The 21,701-nt window shown below is 37.2% G+C and overlaps 1 protein-coding gene across 2 annotated transcripts in view; it reads right to left on the bottom strand.

Annotated features, from left to right (window-relative positions):
- Positions 1 to 21,701, bottom strand: part of Elp1 (elongator complex protein 1) — a 313,623-nt gene that overhangs the window by 189,446 nt on the left and 102,476 nt on the right. For both annotated transcript variants that reach the window (XM_067136206.2, XM_067136207.2), the window contains exon 6: positions 11,560 to 11,762. In XM_067136206.2, coding sequence (XP_066992307.2) covers positions 11,560 to 11,762 — 203 coding nt within the window. The remainder of the gene's footprint in view (positions 1 to 11,559; positions 11,763 to 21,701) is intronic.

The following is a 21,701-nucleotide window of genomic DNA, read 5'->3' on the forward strand; positions in this document are numbered from 1 at the left end:
TCCAGGTAAAAATGCCTGACCTGGCTAGGAATTGAACCCAGGCCCTCCAGATGAGATGCAGGCAAGTTAGACCGCAAAACCAGCATCAAACCTTAATTATTGGTACGCGAGTTCAAAATCTTGATACTTTATATTCAATTTTACAGGGGAAAACTTTGACAGTTTCTCGTGAAAACTTCTTTCAGTTCAGCCACTTTGATTAGCCAAACTCTTCGAAAAATCTAATAATGCCAAGCCAAATGACAATTGACCACAAGTAGTTTTTAATTCTCTCATCTGATAAAATAAAACACATTACCCTTTGGTTGTGCCACCATATACAACCATTAACTCGGTTAAAAGGAGATAGGGTCACCTTTCCCAATTCCTCCACTTGAGTAATTCCTGTTTGGCGTGTCCACGTTGTGGGGGGGGCACCCTACACTTCAGTAAGCCGGAGTGATAGGATGGCTGAGTTCAGTCAGGGAACCAGTCGCATGGGGAATAACACGGAACCCATGCCCAGGGATATGGGTGAAGACCTCAACGGCAGTGAAGGCGGAAGTGAAAATCACTGGTACGGTGGATCTGGCTGAAGAGGCAATATCTGATCCCTGAGAACAGACTCAGGGCCTGCTGCCTTGCAGGTTGATAGGGGACTATTAAAGACTAAGGGAGATAACCCTGACAGAAAAATCTTCGCAAGTGATAGGCCCACCAAGTCGACTTCTGAATAATTTGGAATTCCTTTCAAAACTAAATGAGGCCTCGGATGGCAATATTGTAATCACCAGAATAATGACTCTAGTTCCCTCCTTGGTAATGATATTAATGACGGTTCAACACCTGATGCAATAAACTAGGAACATAAACATACTGGGACTCAGTGAAACCAAGTGGAAGGGAAAAGGATCAAAGAAACTCAGAGAGGGATATCATCTATTCTGGTCAGGTGGAGATCAAACAAAAAATGGTGTTGTAACGGATCATCAAATGAAAGACCATGTAGTAGGAGTAAAATATGTTTCTGATCTATTCTCCACATAATGCTAGGAACATAAACATACTGGGACTCAGTGAAACCAAGTGGAAGGGAAAAGGATCAAAGAAACTCAGAGAGGGATATCATCTATTCTGGTCAGGTGGAGATCAAACAAAAAATGGTGTTGTTACGGATCATCAAATGAAAGACCATGTAGTAGGAGTAAAATATGTTTCTGATCTATTCTTCACATAATGGTAGAATTGAATTCTTCCCAGAACAACATCATTTAGTGCTATGCATTGCAGACTGGTTGTGAGGATGAAGAAAAAGAACATTTTGAAGAAGACATAGAGGAAAGAATAAGAGGAGATGGAACGATTATTATAGGGGATATGAATGCTCAAGTAGGGATTGTAAGAGATGGATATGAAAATATTTTAGGAGAACATGGATGGGGTCCACGGAACCCAGAAGGAACTAGATTCCTTGATCTCTGTCTGAGGAACAACCTTGTAATAGGGAACTCATGGCATCGTAAACTAAAAGCCATAAGGTCACAAAATATGGATTGGATGGAAAAAGTGAATCTCTTATAGACTATAGACTGATAGACGTAAAAGTGATTCCTTCTCCCTGGAAAGTGATCATAGACTCCTCACTGGATACTTCAAGTTCAACAAGTTAAAAGAAGTAAGAATTACACAGGTAAAGAAACTCAAGACATGGAAGCTGAAGGACAATGATACGCCTAATAATAGAGTTTCAGGACAACATCAAAACAGTACTATGAAAGACAGATGGAAAAACAGTTGAGGAGGAATGGAAGGATCTGAAAGAAAACCTAGTAACGATAACTGAGAAGGTATGTGGACGAACTAGTGGCACAAGAAGATGGAAGGAAACTCTATGGTGGAATGACAGAGCAAGAACTGCTGTCCTGAACAAGAAAAACATGTTTAGAAAATAGAATAAGGAATTATACAAGGTTGCTAAAAACAAGCAAAACAAGTTGTTACAGAAGAACAAGAGAAGTGGTTGAACAAGTGGAGTGATGAATTGAAAGAGGATGTTAATGGTAATAAGAAAATGTTATATGGGATGATGAAAAATAGAAAAAAATATAAAGAACACTCCAAATACCTAAGAGATGATAATGAAAATCTGATCACTGAAGATGATAAGATCAAAGAGACTTGGAGGACTTAATCTGATGAATTGCTAAATGTGAATTGCGTGCAGCCTATACAAAAAACAGTACTATCTCATACAAGTCTGCCGACAATGGGTCAGATTTAACATGGAATGATGTAAAATATGCCTGGATATACATCAAAATCGGAAAATTCAGCTGGTGCTGATGAAATTAATGGAGGAATGATCAAGGCTATGGGGATTTCTGGAAAACAATGGATCTACAGACCCTTTCATAAGATCTGGAAAGAAGGGGAGATACCAGTTGATTGGAAAACAGGCATCAAAATTCCAATTTTCAAGACAGGAGACAGAAAGAAATGTTTCAACTATAGAGGCATCACTTTAACATCTGAAGTTGGTAAAGTTTATGAAAGAATTATACAGCGTAAATTCAGACACCTTATTGAAGAGAACCTCTTCGAAGAACAGTATGGATTCAGGAAGGAGAGATCAACAATTGAATTAATCTTTACCGTTAGTTATTTAATGGAAAAATACTATGAACACAACCGAGATTTGTGGTTAGCCTTTCCGGATATCAAGAAAGCATTTGATGCTGTGTACAGATAGAAGGTGTGAGAAACACTGAAGAAAATTGGAATACAGGATGACATGATATACAGGATCAAGAATTTGTATGAAGATACCTACAGGAAATTTAAAGTTAAAAACTTCATCACTGATCCATATTGAACTAATAGTTACAATGCTAAAAAGAGAAAAATGTTCCACCTTTTCAATACAATAACACTGATGCATGAATCAATGTAGCAACATATTTAATTTATTAAGGGACCGGTTTTGACATCTGTCCATGTCATCATCAGCCTACACAAAAATGGCAAGAAGTTAACACAATTGTAGCATGATAGAAAAAACTTAAAACGGTCCACCTTTTCAATACAAAAAGTTATATTTTATTTATAACATGTATTTGTACTTGGAACTAGTTTCGACGCTGTGTTTGCGTCATCATCAGCCAAAATGGGAAACAGGCAAGCATGTAGGCATTTATGTTACACAAGGCGTTACATTAAACAATACACATCTTACAAGGAGATAAAAACAGGGACGAATATAGGAAACAAATGAATCGTTGAGAAAACAAAAGTTATACAAATTAAAAATAACCTTAACCACACATCTTGCAGTGCGAAAGTGTTCTTCTTGAATGATTCCTGAATGTAAAACACACGCGCACACATTTCTGAGGAGCCAGCAGGCAGGACAAAGTAAAGTGAAACCTTAAGAGTTCTTCTGAGAAGAGTTCATCATTTTTCTATGTTCCGACTAACTAATGAAGTCTCCCTTGAGTTCCTGATAAACATATACAACAGGAAATTCTCCTTCACTCTCCACACTAGCTATAAAGAACAACGGTAAAATTTTAAATATTGCGCAGAGACGTGAAAGCATGATTTTGAACATGATATAACTCCTTCAGATAACCCAGTTTTTACACAAGGTGTTACATTAATTAATGCACATCTTACGAGGAGATAAAAACAGGGACGAATGTGGAAACACATGCATCGTTGAGAAAGCAAAGTTATACATATTAAAAATAAGCTTAACCACACAACTTGCAGTGCGAAAATATTTGCCTTGAATGATTCCTGAATACAAAACGCACGCGCACACACTTCTAAAGAGCCAGCAGGCAGGAAAAAGTAAGGTGAAACCTTGAGAGTTCTTCTGAGAAGAGTTCATCATTCTTTCTATGATCTGACTAACTAATGAAGTCTCCCTTGAGTTCCTGATAAACATACACAACAGGAAAATTAAACAATACACATCTTACAAGGAGATAAAAAACAGGGAAAGTTATACATATTAAAAATAACCTTAACCACATATCTTGTAGTGCGAAAATATTCGTCTTGAATGATTCCTGAATACAAAACACACGCACATACATTTCTGAAGAGCCAGGAGGCAGGAAAAAGTAAAGTGAAACCTTAAGAGTTCTTCTGAGAAGAGTTCATCATTTTTTCTATGTTCCGACTAACTAATGAAGTCTCCCTTGAGTTCCTGATAAACATACACAACAGGAAATTCTTCTTCACTCTCAACAATAGCTATAAAGATCAACGGTAAATTTCATTTTAAATATTGTGTAGAGACGTGAAAGCATGATCTTGAATATAATATAACTCCTTCATTTAACCCAATTTTTTACACAAGGTGTTATATTAAACAATACACATCTTACGAGGAGATAAAAACAGGGACGAATGTAGAAACAAATGCATTTCTGAGAAAGCAAAAATTATACATATTAAAAATAAGCTTAACCACACAACTTGCAGTGCGAAAATATTTGCCTTGAATGAATCCTGAATACAAGATGCACGCACACACTTTCTAAAGAGCCAGCAGGCAGGAAAAGGTAAGATGAAACCTTAAAAGAGTTCTTCTGAGAAGAGTTCATCATTCTTTCTATGTTCCAACTAACTAAAGAAGTCTCCCTTGAGTTCCTGATAAACATACACAACAGGAAATTCTCTTTAACTCTCCTTGTAAGATGTGTATTGTTTAATGTAACGCCTTGTGTAACATAAATGCCTACATGCTTGCCTGTTTCCCATTTTGGCTGATGATGACGCAAACACAGCGTCGAAACTAGTTCCAAGTACAAATACATGTTATAAATAAAATATAACTTTTTGTATTGAACAGGTGGACCGTTTTAAGTTTTTCCTATCATCATCATTCTAACCAAAGTTTGTTTGTCCTAACCTGAACATCTTGTTGATGGGGAGGAACAAAACGTTGTTTCGTGAGAGAGTGAGAGAGTTGTTTCGTGTTGAGAGTTAAAGAGAATTTCCTGTTGTGTATGTTTATCAGGAACTCAAGGGAGACTTCTTTAGTTAGTTGGAACATAGAAAGAATGATGAACTCTTCTCAGAAGAACTCTTAAGGTTTCATCTTACCTTTTCCTGCCTGCTGGCTCTTTAGAAAGTGTGTGCGTGCATCTTGTATTCAGGATTCATTCAAGGCAAATATTTTCGCACTGCAAGTTGTGTGGTTAAGCTTATTTTTAATATGTATAATTTTTGCTTTCTCAGAAATGCATTTGTTTCTACATTCGTCCCTGTTTTTATCTCCTCGTAAGATGTGTATTGTTTAATATAACACCTTGTGTAAAAAATTGGGTTAAATGAAGGAGTTATATTATATTCAAGATCATGCTTTCACGTCTCTACACAATATTTAAAATGAAATTTACCGTTGATCTTTATAGCTATTGTTGAGAGTGAAGAAGAATTTCCTGTTGTGTATGTTTATCAGGAACTCAAGGGAGACTTCATTAGTTAGTCGGAACATAGAAAAAATGATGAACTCTTCTCAGAAGAACTCTTAAGGTTTCACTTTACTTTTTCCTGCCTCCTGGCTCTTCAGAAATGTATGTGCGTGTGTTTTGTATTCAGGAATCATTCAAGACGAATATTTTCGCACTACAAGATATGTGGTTAAGGTTATTTTTAATATGTATAACTTTCCCTGTTTTTTATCTCCTTGTAAGATGTGTATTGTTTAATTTTCCTGTTGTGTATGTTTATCAGGAACTCAAGGGAGACTTCATTAGTTAGTCAGATCATAGAAAGAATGATGAACTCTTCTCAGAAGAACTCTCAAGGTTTCACCTTACTTTTTCCTGCCTGCTGGCTCTTTAGAAGTGTGTGCGCGTGCGTTTTGTATTCAGGAATCATTCAAGGCAAATATTTTCGCACTGCAAGTTGTGTGGTTAAGCTTATTTTTAATATGTATAACTTTGCTTTCTCAACGATGCATGTGTTTCCACATTCGTCCCTGTTTTTATCTCCTCGTAAGATGTGCATTAATTAATGTAACACCTTGTGTAAAAACTGGGTTATCTGAAGGAGTTATATCATGTTCAAAATCATGCTTTCACGTCTCTGCGCAATATTTAAAATTTTACCGTTGTTCTTTATAGCTAGTGTGGAGAGTGAAGGAGAATTTCCTGTTGTATATGTTTATCAGGAACTCAAGGGAGACTTCATTAGTTAGTCGGAACATAGAAAAATGATGAACTCTTCTCAGAAGAACTCTTAAGGTTTCACTTTACTTTGTCCTGCCTGCTGGCTCCTCAGAAATGTGTGCGCGTGTGTTTTACATTCAGGAATCATTCAAGAAGAACACTTTCGCACTGCAAGATGTGTGGTTAAGGTTATTTTTAATTTGTATAACTTTTGTTTTCTCAACGATTCATTTGTTTCCTATATTCGTCCCTGTTTTTATCTCCTTGTAAGATGTGTATTGTTTAATGTAACGCCTTGTGTAACATAAATGCCTACATGCTTGCCTGTTTCCCATTTTGGCTGATGATGACGCAAACACAGCGTCGAAACTAGTTCCAAGTACAAATACATGTTATAAATAACATATAACTTTTTGTATTGAAAAGGTGGACCGTTTTAAGTTTTTCCTATCATCCTTCTCAGTTCAATACGGACAAAAAATGAAATTCTTAGGTTTAAAAAACAATTGTAGCACTTATGACACTTTTCTTGAATTAAAAATAGAAGTTCATGTAGAGGTTCTTGAGCACTCTTGCTGATCTTGAGGTTAAAAAAATGATGCAGTATAGTTCAAGGAATAAAATTTTTGTTGCTAGGTAACAAATCATATAATTTTGTTTTAGTAGTTCAAAAGGTAGATAGTGGTATATATAAAAACTCTTAGAATATGAGACTATTAGTACTGATAGGGATTTTTTGATATCTAAGGAAAATAAAATAAATTAAAAATAAGAAATAGAAAAGTGAAAATGGTAAGGTAAGTAATATTATGAGGTTCACTTTTATTTTAGCCTTGTCATGGAGTAAAAGAGGAGGTAAGAACCGAAAATTGAATATAGGTAGGGCATAGGAGGGGGTAAGGGAGTAAGGGGAGTAGTTTAAGGTGGGTCAGGGGGGTGTTGTGGTAAAAGCACGTAGCGTGAGAAGGTGTTGTGTATTACGTGGAAGATTGAACACCTACTGGTCAACTTGAAGCTTTAGAAAACTAAAATAAGGAAGTCAAAAAGAATGTTTGGTTTTTCAGACAAATCGTTAAGGTTTTGGTTAGGATTAAAATATTGATCAAGGTGTATGAAACAATTTTCAGTGATATCAAGAAGAGGGCCTTTGTTTAGGGTACTTATAATTTCAATGTCTTGGTCTAACGTAGTGAAATGATGTTTTACGTCTTGCATGTGTTGCCCTATTGCTGAGAATTTATTGCATCTTATCACGTTAACATGTTCTGAATATCTAATTTTGAAGCTGCGTCCATTTTGTCCAATGTAAGAAGAATCACAGGTGTTGCATTTAAAACGGTATACGCCAGATTTTGAAAATATATTAGTTCTGTTTATAGATTTGGAGTTATAAATTACATCCATGTTTCTATTGTTAGTTCGAAAGGAAATTTTGGAATTATGTTTTTTGAAGATATTGGCAATGCAGTAGACGTTTTAATTGAAAGTGAAGGTAGAGTAAGCTGCTGGTTTAGGATTGTCATTTGATAGTGTTGTATTTGTTCGGTGTTTAAATTTATTGATTATTCGTTCAATAAAAAAATCTGCTGTAACCATTAAATTTAGCGATGGAACGTATGATATTAAGTTCTTTATTTAAATTTTCTTTAGATAAAGGTATTTTGAAAGCGTGGTTAAACATACTGTGTAAGTGGCACATTTATGTGATTGTGGGTGTGAGGAATCTTGTCTTATGGTAGTAGCTGTTTGTGTGGGTTTCCTATAAATCATATAAGATAAAGAATAAGGTAATCTGCTAATTCTTATATCTAGAAAATTGATTGAACTGTTGGATTCAGTTTCAAGTGTAAATTTAATATGAGGATCAATCTTATTGAGATTATTAAGAGTAGAGGATGCATTAATAATCCTATCATCTAGAATTACCAATGTATCATCCACATATCTTGCCCAAAAAAGTATATTCTTGAAATTATCGTTGTTATCAATAAAATTGTGTTCCAGAAAATCTAAGTATATCTCTACCAAGATCCCCGATGCTGGTGATCCCATTGCCAAGCCATGTTGTTGGTATATTATACTGTCAAATGTGAAAAAATTGTTATTGACTACCAATTTTAAGACAGTCATGAAATCAAGAATCTCAAATTTACTCAGGTGACTGTATGTATTCAGGTTTCTTTCGATAATGGGAAATAAATTTTTGGTATTAATGCTAGGGTTCTTACTTCCTCTTGTACTTCATGACAAGGCTAAAATAAAAGTGAACCTCATAATAATACTTACCTTACCATTTTCACTTTTCTATTTCTTATTTTTAATTTATTTTCTTTTCCTTAGATATCAAAAAATCCATATCAGTACTAATAGTCTCATATTCTAAGAGTTTTTATATATACCATTATCTACCTTTTGAAGTACTAAAACAAAATTATATCATTTGTTACCTAGCAACAAAAATTTTATTCCTTGAACTATACTGCATCATTTTTTTTTAACCTCAAGATCAGCAAGAGTGCTCAAGAACCTCTACATGAACTTCTATTTTTAATTCAAGAAAAGTGTCATAAGTGCTGCAGCTAGCTGGAAATTTATAATGTCCAATAACGGACCATTTATATTGGTATTATAGATTTGCTCATTCAGGACAAATATTTCAGATTCCCTATGGGAATCAACATCTATATCATCTGATGGCCAAGCAGGCATCAATTTTTAGTGATGAGACAAAGTCTCTTAGTGCATTGGCACTGCCGGTGGCTCCAGTTAGCCTACGCAGTGGCCTCCACGGTATGCACTAGCCAGCGTATTGGTAAGTGTGCTAGGTACCAACTGATGAGCCCACCCTAGCACACGAGGGCGAAACGCTGGCAACCAAGAATGAGCTAGCTGGGAAATTTATAATGTCCAATAACGGACCATTTATATTGGTATTATAGATTTGCTCATTCAGGACAAATATTTCAGATTCCCTATGGGAATCAACATCTATATCACATGGACAGATGTCGAAACCGGTCCCTTAATAAATTAAATATGTTGCTACATTGATTCGTGCAACAGTGTTATTGTATTGAAAAGGTAGAACATTTTTCTCTTTTTAGCACTGTACCTACAGGAAAGTCAAAACACCTGTTGGAATGACTGAAACCTTTGGTACAAAGTCTGGGTTAAGACAGGGCAGTGTTTTGTCTCCTCTTCTTTTCATCATTGTGATGAACAAGATTCAGAGAAAGGTACACCAAACCATTGGAGGTAAGTTATCTTGATTGCTGACGATATATGCTTGTGGGGAGACTTTAAAGAAGACCTTCAAGAACAAATAAACTCCTGGACAGAAGCTGCTAGAGAATATGGATTCATCTTCAGCCAAGAGAAAAGTGAGGTTATGGTCATGAAAAGACGGACAACCAATAGGACACATTGCAATGGAAGGGAAACAGCTACAGACGAACCATCAATTCAAATATCTTGGAAGTGTTATCTCTGATACTGGTTCTATAGACAAGGAAATTTCCCCACAGAATTCAGATAGGTAGCAACTTCTACAAAATAGTTAAAGACATAATATGGAACAAGAAAGTACCAACAAAATGTAAGAGAGTCCTATATAAAACCTATTACATACCAATCCTGACCTATGGTTGCGAAACATGGACCATGAAAAGTAAAGATGTCAGTAGAATCCAGGCAGAAGAAATGAGATTAGTCCGTAGCATGATCAGTAAAACACGGAGGGACAGAGTCCATAATGAGGAAATCCACAAGCAGGCTCAAGTTGTACGACTGCAGGACAGAATAACATCCCAGCGACCGAGATTGTATGGACATATGCGACCCACAGAAGATAACAGATTACTGAAACAAATGTATGATCTAAAACTTGAAGACAAAAGATCAAGAGAGCGACCAAGACTCAGGTACAAGGACAGGGTGAAGACTAACATTGAACAGCGAGGACATACATTGGAAAGCATCGAAGAAGGAGAGAAGTTCAGAAACCGGAACTGGTGGAGAAGCCTCGTTTGCCGATCCATCGCTTAAGATGGAACGACGTGGGATATGTGTATGTGAGTGAGATACAAAAGCGCCCAACATGATAGTGAAACCCCTTCTTTTCTTCATCTTCCATTGTAATTTGGTCTCCGGTACACTGTTCATAGTTTCTGTTGAAAATCTTGTACCATGCAAATTAGGCCTACATCGACTTTCAAAGATTATGTTGAACTCGAGAACATGGTTTTGAATGTAAGTATCGATTCTCAAAAGTTCTCGAATGCACTATATTCAATTCTGCCCGTCACTAACGCAATCAAATTGGAAAGAGAAAAAACATACCATCAAAACTTCAGAAATTACGGTTATTCGTGACCTTGAACTCAGCTGGAAGGCACGCTCACTGCACATATCAGTATGAGTTTGAAATGATAAACAATATAAATGTAACGTGCGCAAATAAAATGATTGTGGTTTTTGACATTTTAACACAAAAATGTAAAATTGCCAGTCTCATATTAGGACCAAAACAGTAATAGGCAATCCCAAGCCCTCCCATGGCTTTTTGTATGTATGGTGCAACATCCGGTCTGGTCTTGATAACGTAATCGTGTACGATAACATTAAAATACTAGATTTGTGTTAAGAAGGAGCAGTTTCGATTCCTGCCTGAAGGCTCAGTTACTATACAGTGTCCTGAGGAAAGTGCCGAAAACCTGTTCGACAATACAAACAAAAAAAGTAAAAGTATAAACATCTGACCCTGGACATAATGTGGACGACCTTATAAGTGCGAACAAATGACGAAACACGTTCCGTCCTGAAGTAGAGCTGTCGAAATGCTCTGTGTCTCCTTACAATTGTTGTGGCCACTCTCTGCTTTATGATTTCCGAGATTCTCTAAATAATACCACCCAAATGAGATGTTAAGATGGTCCCTTATACAAGTTCTCCGCTGATCACTTTTCCAGTACAGTACTGGTACCTGCTCTAATTATTGTAATGACAGGGCGTTAACGCCAAGATCCATAAGTATGCCACAGCCGTCCTTTCATGAGATACAGTTTATTGAAAAACGCTTGATCGAGGATTCAGCATTGATGGGACTGACATTTCTGGACGGTTGATCCGGAAAATCGTTTCTTCGAGGAACGGATAATGCGGATTTTTAAAACATGATTTAATTACGATGCTCGTGGGACCAAGTAATTTGAACGCATAATCCGGGAAAATGTAGTTTCCGCAAATGGATAATCGAGGTACCACTGGAAATGGATTATGCCAGAGTGTGAGAAACCTCGTGTGGAGGAAGGAAGTACCTTGGCACACCTACAAGCAAGAGGTCATTTTCCGGAAAATGTTGTAATACTTGTCCTAAGAATGAGGAGACTGTATGACATACCTGTAACCCAGTTTTGACATGATAATTAAAGCTTCTCGCCAGTCGGCAGAAGACTGACAGGCCTCCAAGGCTTTAGGAAGCTGGTCGCAACGCTGATACATGATGGCAGCTTCAGTGAATAGCCTATCACTCATCAGCTTGTCCGCATATGCTTCTGCAATTTTGTTATAACTTTCACTTGCTCTGGGAAACAGCCGAAGGGCCTGAAACAATATGAAAATATCAGACACTAATGTACTTCACAGCTGTGTAATAACGTAATGATGAAAATTTTTAACACATTCCGGTATATACAAGAGCATAACTCACAGGAAGCTTTGCAAAGACATGAAAAATAGGGAACAAATTATGTACACCATTACTGTAAACCTTTAGTATGGGTTACATGTTGCTACATGGCAGTTTAATTCCCAAGACAAAGACCTGTGGTATTTTCTGTCTTAGAAGACTGTCTATTACATTGCACTCAAATAAAAAATAAAGCTCAGTGTGGTTAGCTAGATGCAAGTGTAGCGGCATAGCGTATCGAAGAGGAAGTGCAACGTCTTCACGAGTTACCGTGGACCGCCGCACAGATGGCACTGCCATCCACAGTGATGTCTGAGCGAGAGATTAACAGAGGCATTATCGGGACTACTACTTCAAAATCTACTAAGAAACTCAAGCATGCAACTTACGTTTGAAAATGATTTCATCTGCTGGACACTTTGGAATATTTCCTGGATGATTTCGCTACCTTTGAAGTAAACAGCTCCCTTCTTCTCTCCTACGTGCGGAAGAAGAATCGACATTTCAAGTAGTGAAATACGAGTTTTGGTAGCAAACACAGCACCCCAACTGCGATGACTTCACTTTAATAACATCTAATTTATCCAAGCACTCGAAGAAAGTATCACCCCATAAACTATCCATACACGATAGCTTTTCCGCAACAACATTTTCCACTTACAAAAACAGATTATAAACACTTTCCGACGCATACGTGATATATGTGGCGCTTTGCATTGAGCCGTAATCTTTAATTAGTGTTAGGGAAGCAGGCAGACTATCAGTCGGTTTGCCGAAAAGGAAAGGACGACATAAATCACATTGAATCACTTCTGAAATATTCCTCACTATGTATCCGGCTACATGATACACTAAGTACTCTTTGTTACAATTCCGCCCACTTAATTCAGGTAAACTGTTTTCCCAGTCTGGTATTTGAATGTCATTTTCGATGTTCACAATTTTTTCCCTGATTTCATCTACAGCTTGTGTCTTCACTGCACGATTTTTACTTTCAATTTCTCTTGCAAGAATACGCATTTGATTAACAAGAGACGTCAATGGGGATTCAGCTCTGTACTCACAGTTTCCGCTAGATGATAAGGCAAGTTTAGACGGTACGTAAATAGACTGCAACGTGTGTAAATGTAGAAAGTCAATAGTGGACGGATGATCATCACAACTTAGTGATCGCAGGATACCGAAATGACGTTCTAGGGGATCCTGATTACATTTTCCTGTCAAAACATAGCTATAATTGTGTTATATTCAGACACTTCTCAGGTACTTTCCACGGTAACTCTTAAGGACTCCAGTGTCCTTTGTGAAGCGAATTAATTTTGAGTATCTCTGAGAACATTCTGCCATTTAATTAATGTTTCATGTGCTTGTGATCCTTTATACAGTGCTTGAGTGGGAATAGACAAATTTAATGCGTCAATCAGACAGTTTAAATTGCTTGTGAAAATTTCCGTTTGTTTACTGTCTTCTAAACCCTGTGTTTTAATACCCCGGTAGAATGCTATACCATTAGCAACTGATCTACTGAATAGTTGAAATGCCAGTCTTACATTCATTCGCTGAAACGAATTAGGATCCAAGTGGGCAGAGGTCAGTTTGTAGCAAACTTTCAATCCGGAAAATTCAGGAGACGAGTCACATTCATAAACTTTTCTGTAGAATGAATAATCAACAATACTGCCATTATAATTAACCTGTCCTTTGTCATGAAAATGATTTCTTACACATTTAAATATATGTGGCGTGTCTGAAAATGCCCATAATTTTCTGTTGGAGTCAGCTGGATTGGAAATATAACACTTCAAATTCTTTATGTTACCAGATATTCCTAAGCATTTCCACAACTTTTTATTCGACTGGCTACCATCCGATGTGAAACCAATGATGATATAGATGTTGATTCCCATAGGGAATCTGAAATATTTGTCCTGAATGAGCAAATTTATAATACCAATATAAATGGTCCGTTATTGGACATTATAAATTTTCCAGCTAGCTCATTCTTGGTTGCCAGCGTTTCGCCCTCGTGTGCTAGGGTGGGCTCATCAGTTGGTACCTAGCACACCTACCAATACGCTGGCTAGTGCATACCGTGGAGGCCACTGCGTAGGCTAACTGGAGCCACCGGCAGTGCCAATGCACTAAGAGACTTTGTCTCATCACTAAAAATTGATGCCTGCTTGGCCATCAGATGATATAGATGTTGATTCCCATAGGGAATCTGAAATATTTGTCCTGAATGAGCAAATTTATAATACCAATATAAATGGTCCGTTATTGGACATTATAAATTTTCCAATGATTCGGACACCTACTTGCTCTAATTGTATGATGACTTGAATGAGAATGTTTGCAATTATATCACCAGGGTGGCGTTCCGGATAGCATATATCGCTATGGGTTGTATCCAGTTATATAGAAAAGGAACAAACATAAAAACTAGAGCATGATTTGCCAACTGACCCTTGCTTTTATCTTCAGTAAATTTCCCCAAATCAACAAAACCATTCACTTGCAACGATTCCGAGTTAGAGCAAATTTCTTCTCGTAACTTCACCTCGTCAAATATCAACATCCCTAAGCGTTCATGTTCCTCCTTTCCATTAAAAAAATCTGCTATGGCAGCGGTAGCATGCTCAATTATGTCGTACGAACATTTTAGGCCCTTCACCAAATTTCTCAAGTGGGATTCAGAAGGCAAAGGCAGCAAGTCATGATTTAAACAGTGCCAATAACCCTTGGGAGACTTTATTTTTAAAAGAAGTGCATCAAGAAGAAATTCATCACTATATCTCATTCCTTTTTTACTTTTTGCTTGACATTTCTTTAACATTGTATCGACTATAATTTTCTGTTTTTTGCTGAGAGAACCGAATTGTTTTGACTCAGTGAAATTTCTCTTTGATTTTATATCAGAAATGTCTTTTTCAAGCAAATGTATGTTAGCTTTAACGACATTGAGTTGATTTTCGTTCTAATGAAATTACGTTTCTGATTCTTCAATCTCCTCTTTAATAGTGCAATTGTTTTCCTAGCATCTGCGACATTAGAACTATCTTCAACTACTGAGCATACAGGTTGATCACTATCACTGATATTTACGATCTGTTCAGGGCTTTTATTAGAGAAATCTCTTTGTGTGGATTGCCTATTCGTGGGGGAGTTGCGTTTCTTAACTGCCTTAGAAATATACTTGGGTAGATTAGGAAATATGTGAGGAAATGCTTCTGGTTTTAATTTCCAGCGCTGTTTTGGTATCTCTACTCTTTCACCATTCACCGTAAACGAGTCTACTTTCACTAGAAAGTCATCGCAAAAATGAATGTCACAAACGAAACAGTTATGAGTTAATTTTCGGTCTTTTCTATGGATAGCCTTCTCCCATTTCAGTAAAACACTACTCTCTTTAGGGGGCCGAAAGAAATGCCTACCTGAAGACGATCGGTCATATCCAGATCTGCAGCCAGGTACAAAACACGAGGGCATGATGTGATAATTTCCTCCCGCACTGATATACGTTGCCTTATAGCACAATAGCGACAAAGACCGAGGTATTTAAAACATAACACTTCTCACACAACTCAATCGTGAATACACTAATAATGCAAACGGTGGAACATCTCTGACAGCGACAATAATGAACAATAAAAATTACTACATCTGAAGGCAAATATAACGTGGGCTAATGGCCAAGGGTCTCTGTTGACATCGCAATCGCCTGTGCTGCCACCAAGCGGGTGTCCCACCAACCTCTTGAGCTCTCTTACGGGCGAACGGAGAAGATGTCGCACTTCCTCTACGATACGCTATGGCAGCGGTATTAAGGCCAATTATATTGATGTTAACCTGCAAATACACAGGACCAGCCTGAGAGATTGCACGTGTTGGCAACAGTGATTGTTTCTCCCCGTTATAATGACCTGAAGGGAGCACCGTGTTCTGTAATTTATTTCAGTACTGGTGCATATTTGCTGTGGAGAACATCAGTTTACCTCTAGCTGCCACACTGTGTGGTATGCAAATTTTTTTAATAGTTTTTGCACAGTCTGCCTGACTGGACCTGAGTATCAGTGTTACATTATACAGTCAGAAGCTCGTATAAAGCAAAAGCCGCTGATGAAAATTTTGCAAGTGTTATTAGAGGATGGTCTGAGCATGCAGCAATAAACTATGGAGCAGTTTAGAATTGCAGTGTACTTATTTTATTAGATAGTACTAAAAGTTGCTAGCTTTATTAGTCTGTAATCCTTTTGAATGTTGAAGGTGAGATGGATAAATTGAATCACGAAAGAAGAGATATTGAATCAAATTAGTGAGAGGAGATCGATTTGGCTAAACTTGACGAGAAGAAGAGATAGAATGATAGGACACCCAGGACTTGTTCAGTTGGAGGGAAGTGTAGGCGGTAAGAACGGTATGGGTAGACCAAGGTATGAATATGACCAACAGATTAGAGAAAATGTAGGATGCAGCAGTTATGTAGAAATGAAAAGATTAGCATAGGATAGTTTGTCATGGAAAGCTGCATCAAAAACCACTCTATGGACTGATGACTCAAACAACACAACGATCCTTTTGATATTTCAGCATTTAAGTTAACAGCAGTTTGCATTTCAGTTAGAGCATACTAGGATGATGATGATGATGATGATGATGATGATGATGATGATGATAATTGTACCGGTTGGTACACCTCTACGCCGCACTTTTGAATTTTCCGCCTTAAAGTACTCCCCTACAGCAGAAACACTGAACTTTAAAAACTGAATTATCTCAACAGGTTCTCAGATGATGTCACTGTGTTAATTTCGAACTGCTTTTGTTTACTAATTATCAAGAAGTGTGGACATTCTCACATAGATGTCTCTACTGTAAAACTGGGATCATGCACACTGGTGCGAAGTGAATGAACCTTCTTGAAGAAACCTTGTATTCAGAAGTTTTTGTCTTTACTAAATTTTGTTCTTTCATTTGTGGGTTGGCAATATTAATCTTTCTTTCCGCCAGTTTTGAACTTAGCCAATCAGTAATTTCTGCAATTAATTTCCAACCAATCCTAGGTTTCTTCTTCTATTTTGATGTGTAACTTTTAGCCAGCCAATAAAGTTGAGTGGGTGTGTCTTAATTATTCATGAAAGGTCTCGAATCATCCCTGAGTGTTTAAAAACTGCTGATTTTCACGGCTCATGGCCACTTCAACAACATCTAGCTTAGTGTATGAAAGTATAGCAGGGGGCGGGTAGGGCCTCTTCCTTCGGGCAGCAGCTCTTCAACAAAGATAATGGCCGTTTAACATCTTTATTTCTTGCCAGCTCAGCAGTTTAACCCTCAGGGAAGGTCCGAAACCTATTCAAGGTAACCTACCTGTCTAAAAATGTAACTTAGTGCCGGCGTATGTAAAATTTTCTTATTACACTAACTGTAAATCGGGGATAGAGAGTGTTTTACCCTCTCGAGCTCCCCTTCATTTTTGATTTGAGGTGACTATGTTTTCATAACCGATTTTCTACTCTTAATGTATTAAAATTTTCTTATACGAGTCACCTCCCTAGTTTGGGAATAGCCCCTGTGTCATCGGCCTAGTGCCCCTTAGGTTTTATAAGGTTTCATGTAGGAGTGCAAGCAACGCCTCCATTCATCTTGGTATTTTGGGCCATTCAATTATTCTGTTCTTTTCTTTTAAGGCCCTGTAGGCTGGGTACGAGATACCCCTGTTTAATTCTTGTAAGTTGTGCCTTGATGGCAAGTGATTGTAAGGTATGGTATTGCCTTGAATAGGGTTGAAAGATTCGAGAGCGGGTCAGCTCTTTCTGGTGTTTTGAAAGGTGCCTCTAGGAGGCTTGACATTACTAGGTGGGAGCAAGTGATCCTTGAATGAAGGGGTTTTCTGCCCTTGAAAAAATGAGTGTACCTTGGTAAAGTTGGGCTAGTAGCTCAAGGATTGTGTATGGGGCTCGAAGCCCAGAACTTTTAAGGACCCCGAAACTCGGGCTTTCGTTTGTAAAAATTATACCTTTTTAGTGGGTAGTGGTTGAGTTGTTGTTATATGTTTAAATTCTATGTAAAATTTGTTAAGTTTTTCTACTTATGAAAATATAACGTTTATTGAAATTTTAATTCATCTTTTGACCTTGTAGTTAGATCCATTCCAGCCCGCAACTTCTTTCACCTCTGCCTTCCACGGGTAACCCGTAACAATAACAATAATAATAATAATAATAATAATAATAATAATAATAATAATAATAATAATAATAAAACAACAATCTGGCTAAGTGTTTAGTTTAAACTACATTTGAATAATTTTAGCTATCCTCTTATTACAATATTTTATAATTAGGATATGCCTGAGTAGTTCTGTATTGCAGTAATTTTATTAGCATCTTAAACTATCTACTGCCATGTAGTCTTTATGTAATAAACAGTCTTTCTTTTCTTTGATCATTTTTCAAAATATTTCATATTTCCATAAAGAAGATTAGAGAAGTGAGGACAGGAATGAAAAGAGACCTCCCTCAAAACATGTACAGGGTACAGTTGGTAGACAGGAAGAAGGAGAGGGAAGGGGAGAATTTGTGGAAGACAGGTTGGCTAATGTTTAGAAGGGAAGAAAATTGAGAGCCGAGGGATCTAGTCTTGCAGAGATTTCAAGAAAGGTATCTGTAAGGAATTAATATATGTCACTGCAGGTAGAACAGCACAGGAAAGATGAGAAACAGAAAAGTGTTACGGAGGAGTGGGAGAGGTAAAAGGAAAGGTAGGAAAGCGAAAAGTGAAGTACAGGATAGAAAGAGCAAGGTGGAATCGCGCAATGAGAGAGATTGAAAGGGGAGGAGGTAGTGCAGCCATCAGGGAAGGTAACAGAGGCCAGGAGGGAAGGGGCTAATGAGGTGGGAATGGCTGAGACTCTCATAGGCATGTTAAGAAAGGGAACCAAGGTAGAGTATTATCATGCAATTAAGTTAAAGCAGGTCTTGAGGAAAGCAGAAGGGAAGGAGGAGGTGGTAATTTTTCATGTTGGTATCAATAACGTAAGACAGTAATAGGAACCATCATAGATGGGTATATGTGGGATCCGGTTATGACAGCACGGGAGAATTTCAAGGGAGCAGAGGTAGTTAGTAATCAGTGGAATCCTGTTAGGAGGGAAACTGACTGGAGGGAGATTGAGGAATTAAATGAAACTATGGAGTGGGTATGTAGAAAACTGGGTGTGAGATGTGCAGATCCTAATGGGTGGATTCAAGATAGGGATCTGCACTCACATGGCCTTCACTTGAACTGTAGTGGTATAAGTTAGGAGATTTGTTTAGAAGGGTTATAGGAAGGAACACTCAGGGGGAAAAAGGGGTACACTAGTGAGTGATGATGAGAGTACAGGGAACCAGAATTCAAATAAGGATGACAAAAACAGGTTGGTGTTAAACAGTATAAGTATTGTATGGAAAAGAAAAGAATTAAGAAATTTAATACATATATATTTACCAGATATTAATAGAAGTTGAATCACGGCTAAGAAGATATTACGGATGCGGAAATGCCCTCTTGGAGACATGATAAATTCAACAGAAGGAAGAGTATTCATATTGGTAAAGGAGAATTTGTAGGCTATGAAAAAAATTAAGGATAAGAAACAAAAAATTCTACGTGTAAGGCTCATTTCTAAAGATAATAAGCAACTTTATGTTTCTGGGGAATACAGACCCGGGAAGAGCAACACTGACACAGAATTATTTGATAAGATAATCAGCTATGTGGGGAACAATACAGAAAGAAATGTGATTGTAGCAGGTGATCTCAATTTACTAAATGTTAACTGGGAAGGTAATGCAAAGTATGACTTCTTTTTTTGCTAGGGGCTTTACGTCGCACCGACACAGATAGGTCTTATGGCGACGATGGGATAGGAAAGGCCTAGGAGTTGGAAGGAAGCGGCCGTGGCCTTAATTAAGGTACAGCCCCAGCATTTGCCTGGTGTGAAAATGGGAAACCACGGAAAACCATCTTCAGGGCTGCCGATAGTGGGATTCGAACCTACTATCTCCCGGATGCAAGCTCACAGCCGCGCGCCTCTACGCGCACGGCCAACTCGCCCGGTCAAAGTATGACTAACAAATGGTAAAGAAGCTAATCTGGGAAGGACAGCAGAATAAAAAAGTGATGGAACCAATCAGAGGGAAGAATATTCTTGATGTGGTGCTGATAAAACCAAATGAGTTCCATAGAAAAACTGAAGTGATATATGGTATAAGCAGTGCTTTCTTTCTGGAAAAGAAGTTAACCAGTACTCACTCTACACATCGCAAACATAGAGCACTGCAGTCACGAGCTACAGTTTCTATGACCTCGTTAGCATGTTCCTCAATAACACGTTGTTCCACTTAGCACGTCGTAAATTCTAAGTTCTGATTCTCATTGTATTTAATCTATATAAAAATAACTTGCTTATTGCATCAAGAATTTTCGCTATTACCGCTTAGTACGATCAAATTTTTCCTAGCCCTGAAAATGTTACTTGTCTTCCTTGTAAAAGAAACGTGATTTCCAACTCATGTAATAGTAATCACCACAGTTGCATGATTGCATGATATATATATATATAATAACACTTACTGTGTCAAAACCCGACTGTTACTATAATGAGGCTACAAGGCTAAAAATTACACACCTCTATTCCGTTTCAGGGAGCATGTGAGTGAGATGATCGGTCCCTGATAAGCCTTACGAAAATAGTATGAACTCGTGCTCCACACGTGTGAATCAGTCATGCACATAGAAGCCATTACTTAGCGGATGCATAGATTAGTGTATTACACCATGTGCCCGTGCGATTATGTGAAGCAGAATGCTATTTTTAACAAGTAATAGCTTAAATTTTGCCAGAATTGTCACCAAATGGCTCCCAAAAACTCTATAAAAGTCACTAGTTGCTATCTTTAAAATTTTGTCACTAAATTACTGAAAAGTCTCCTAATCTAGCAACTAGTATCTAGAATTGACTAAACTGATGTGAACAAACACGAACATAGCACGTGAGAATGACAGACAGGCAATCGATCGCGTGTCGCGATATACAAGTTTCAATAAACATCGCACATTCGCGCGCATTTCTCGTATTAATAAACGTCGATATTTCATTTGAAGATTCACAATTAAGTATTTATTTATTTTCCACCTAGTCGATACAATGATTGCTTAAGGCAATTTTTAATGGTCAAAAGTGGTACATGTTTCGTATATTATCAACATCTTCAGCCACATAACACTGTTTAGATGAAAAATATATAAAATTGGCAAAGTAATGCTTTAGAGGAAGTGACCTTAAAATTAACATAAGATTGACAAGATGAAAACAAACAAATAACTCAAGAGAAAATATATAAATTATTTCTACAATAGAAAGCAGTCGTCAAGGAAACACTTGTACAATATTCCATAGAGAAATTGTCCTAATAAATATTCTTTTCTTAATAATTCATGAAAAAAGATCAATTTATAAATTAAAAATTATACAATTTATAAGTACCGTATTTCACGGCATAATCGTCGCACTTTTTATACAAAAATTTTCGAAAAAATTGTAGGGTGCGACCATTATACGATGAATATTTAATACCAGTATTTGTATTACTCAAAAAATGTATTTATAACTAAATTGTATTTGATACAAATTTAAGATGCACGTAATACTCGCGTTTATACATCAAAATAATTAAAATAGTCTAAAACAAAATTCATAATTTTTCGCAACAATTCGGTGAACGTTTTTCCAACCTGAAAATAAAAATTAACGTATTAAGTTAATTGTCATTAATTTGAGTATTAAAGTTAAAATATTACACTTGCAAAAAATT

Source organism: Anabrus simplex, chromosome 1 (assembly GCF_040414725.1).
Source record: "Anabrus simplex isolate iqAnaSimp1 chromosome 1, ASM4041472v1, whole genome shotgun sequence".
Classification (NCBI taxonomy): Eukaryota; Metazoa; Arthropoda; class Insecta; order Orthoptera; family Tettigoniidae; genus Anabrus; species Anabrus simplex.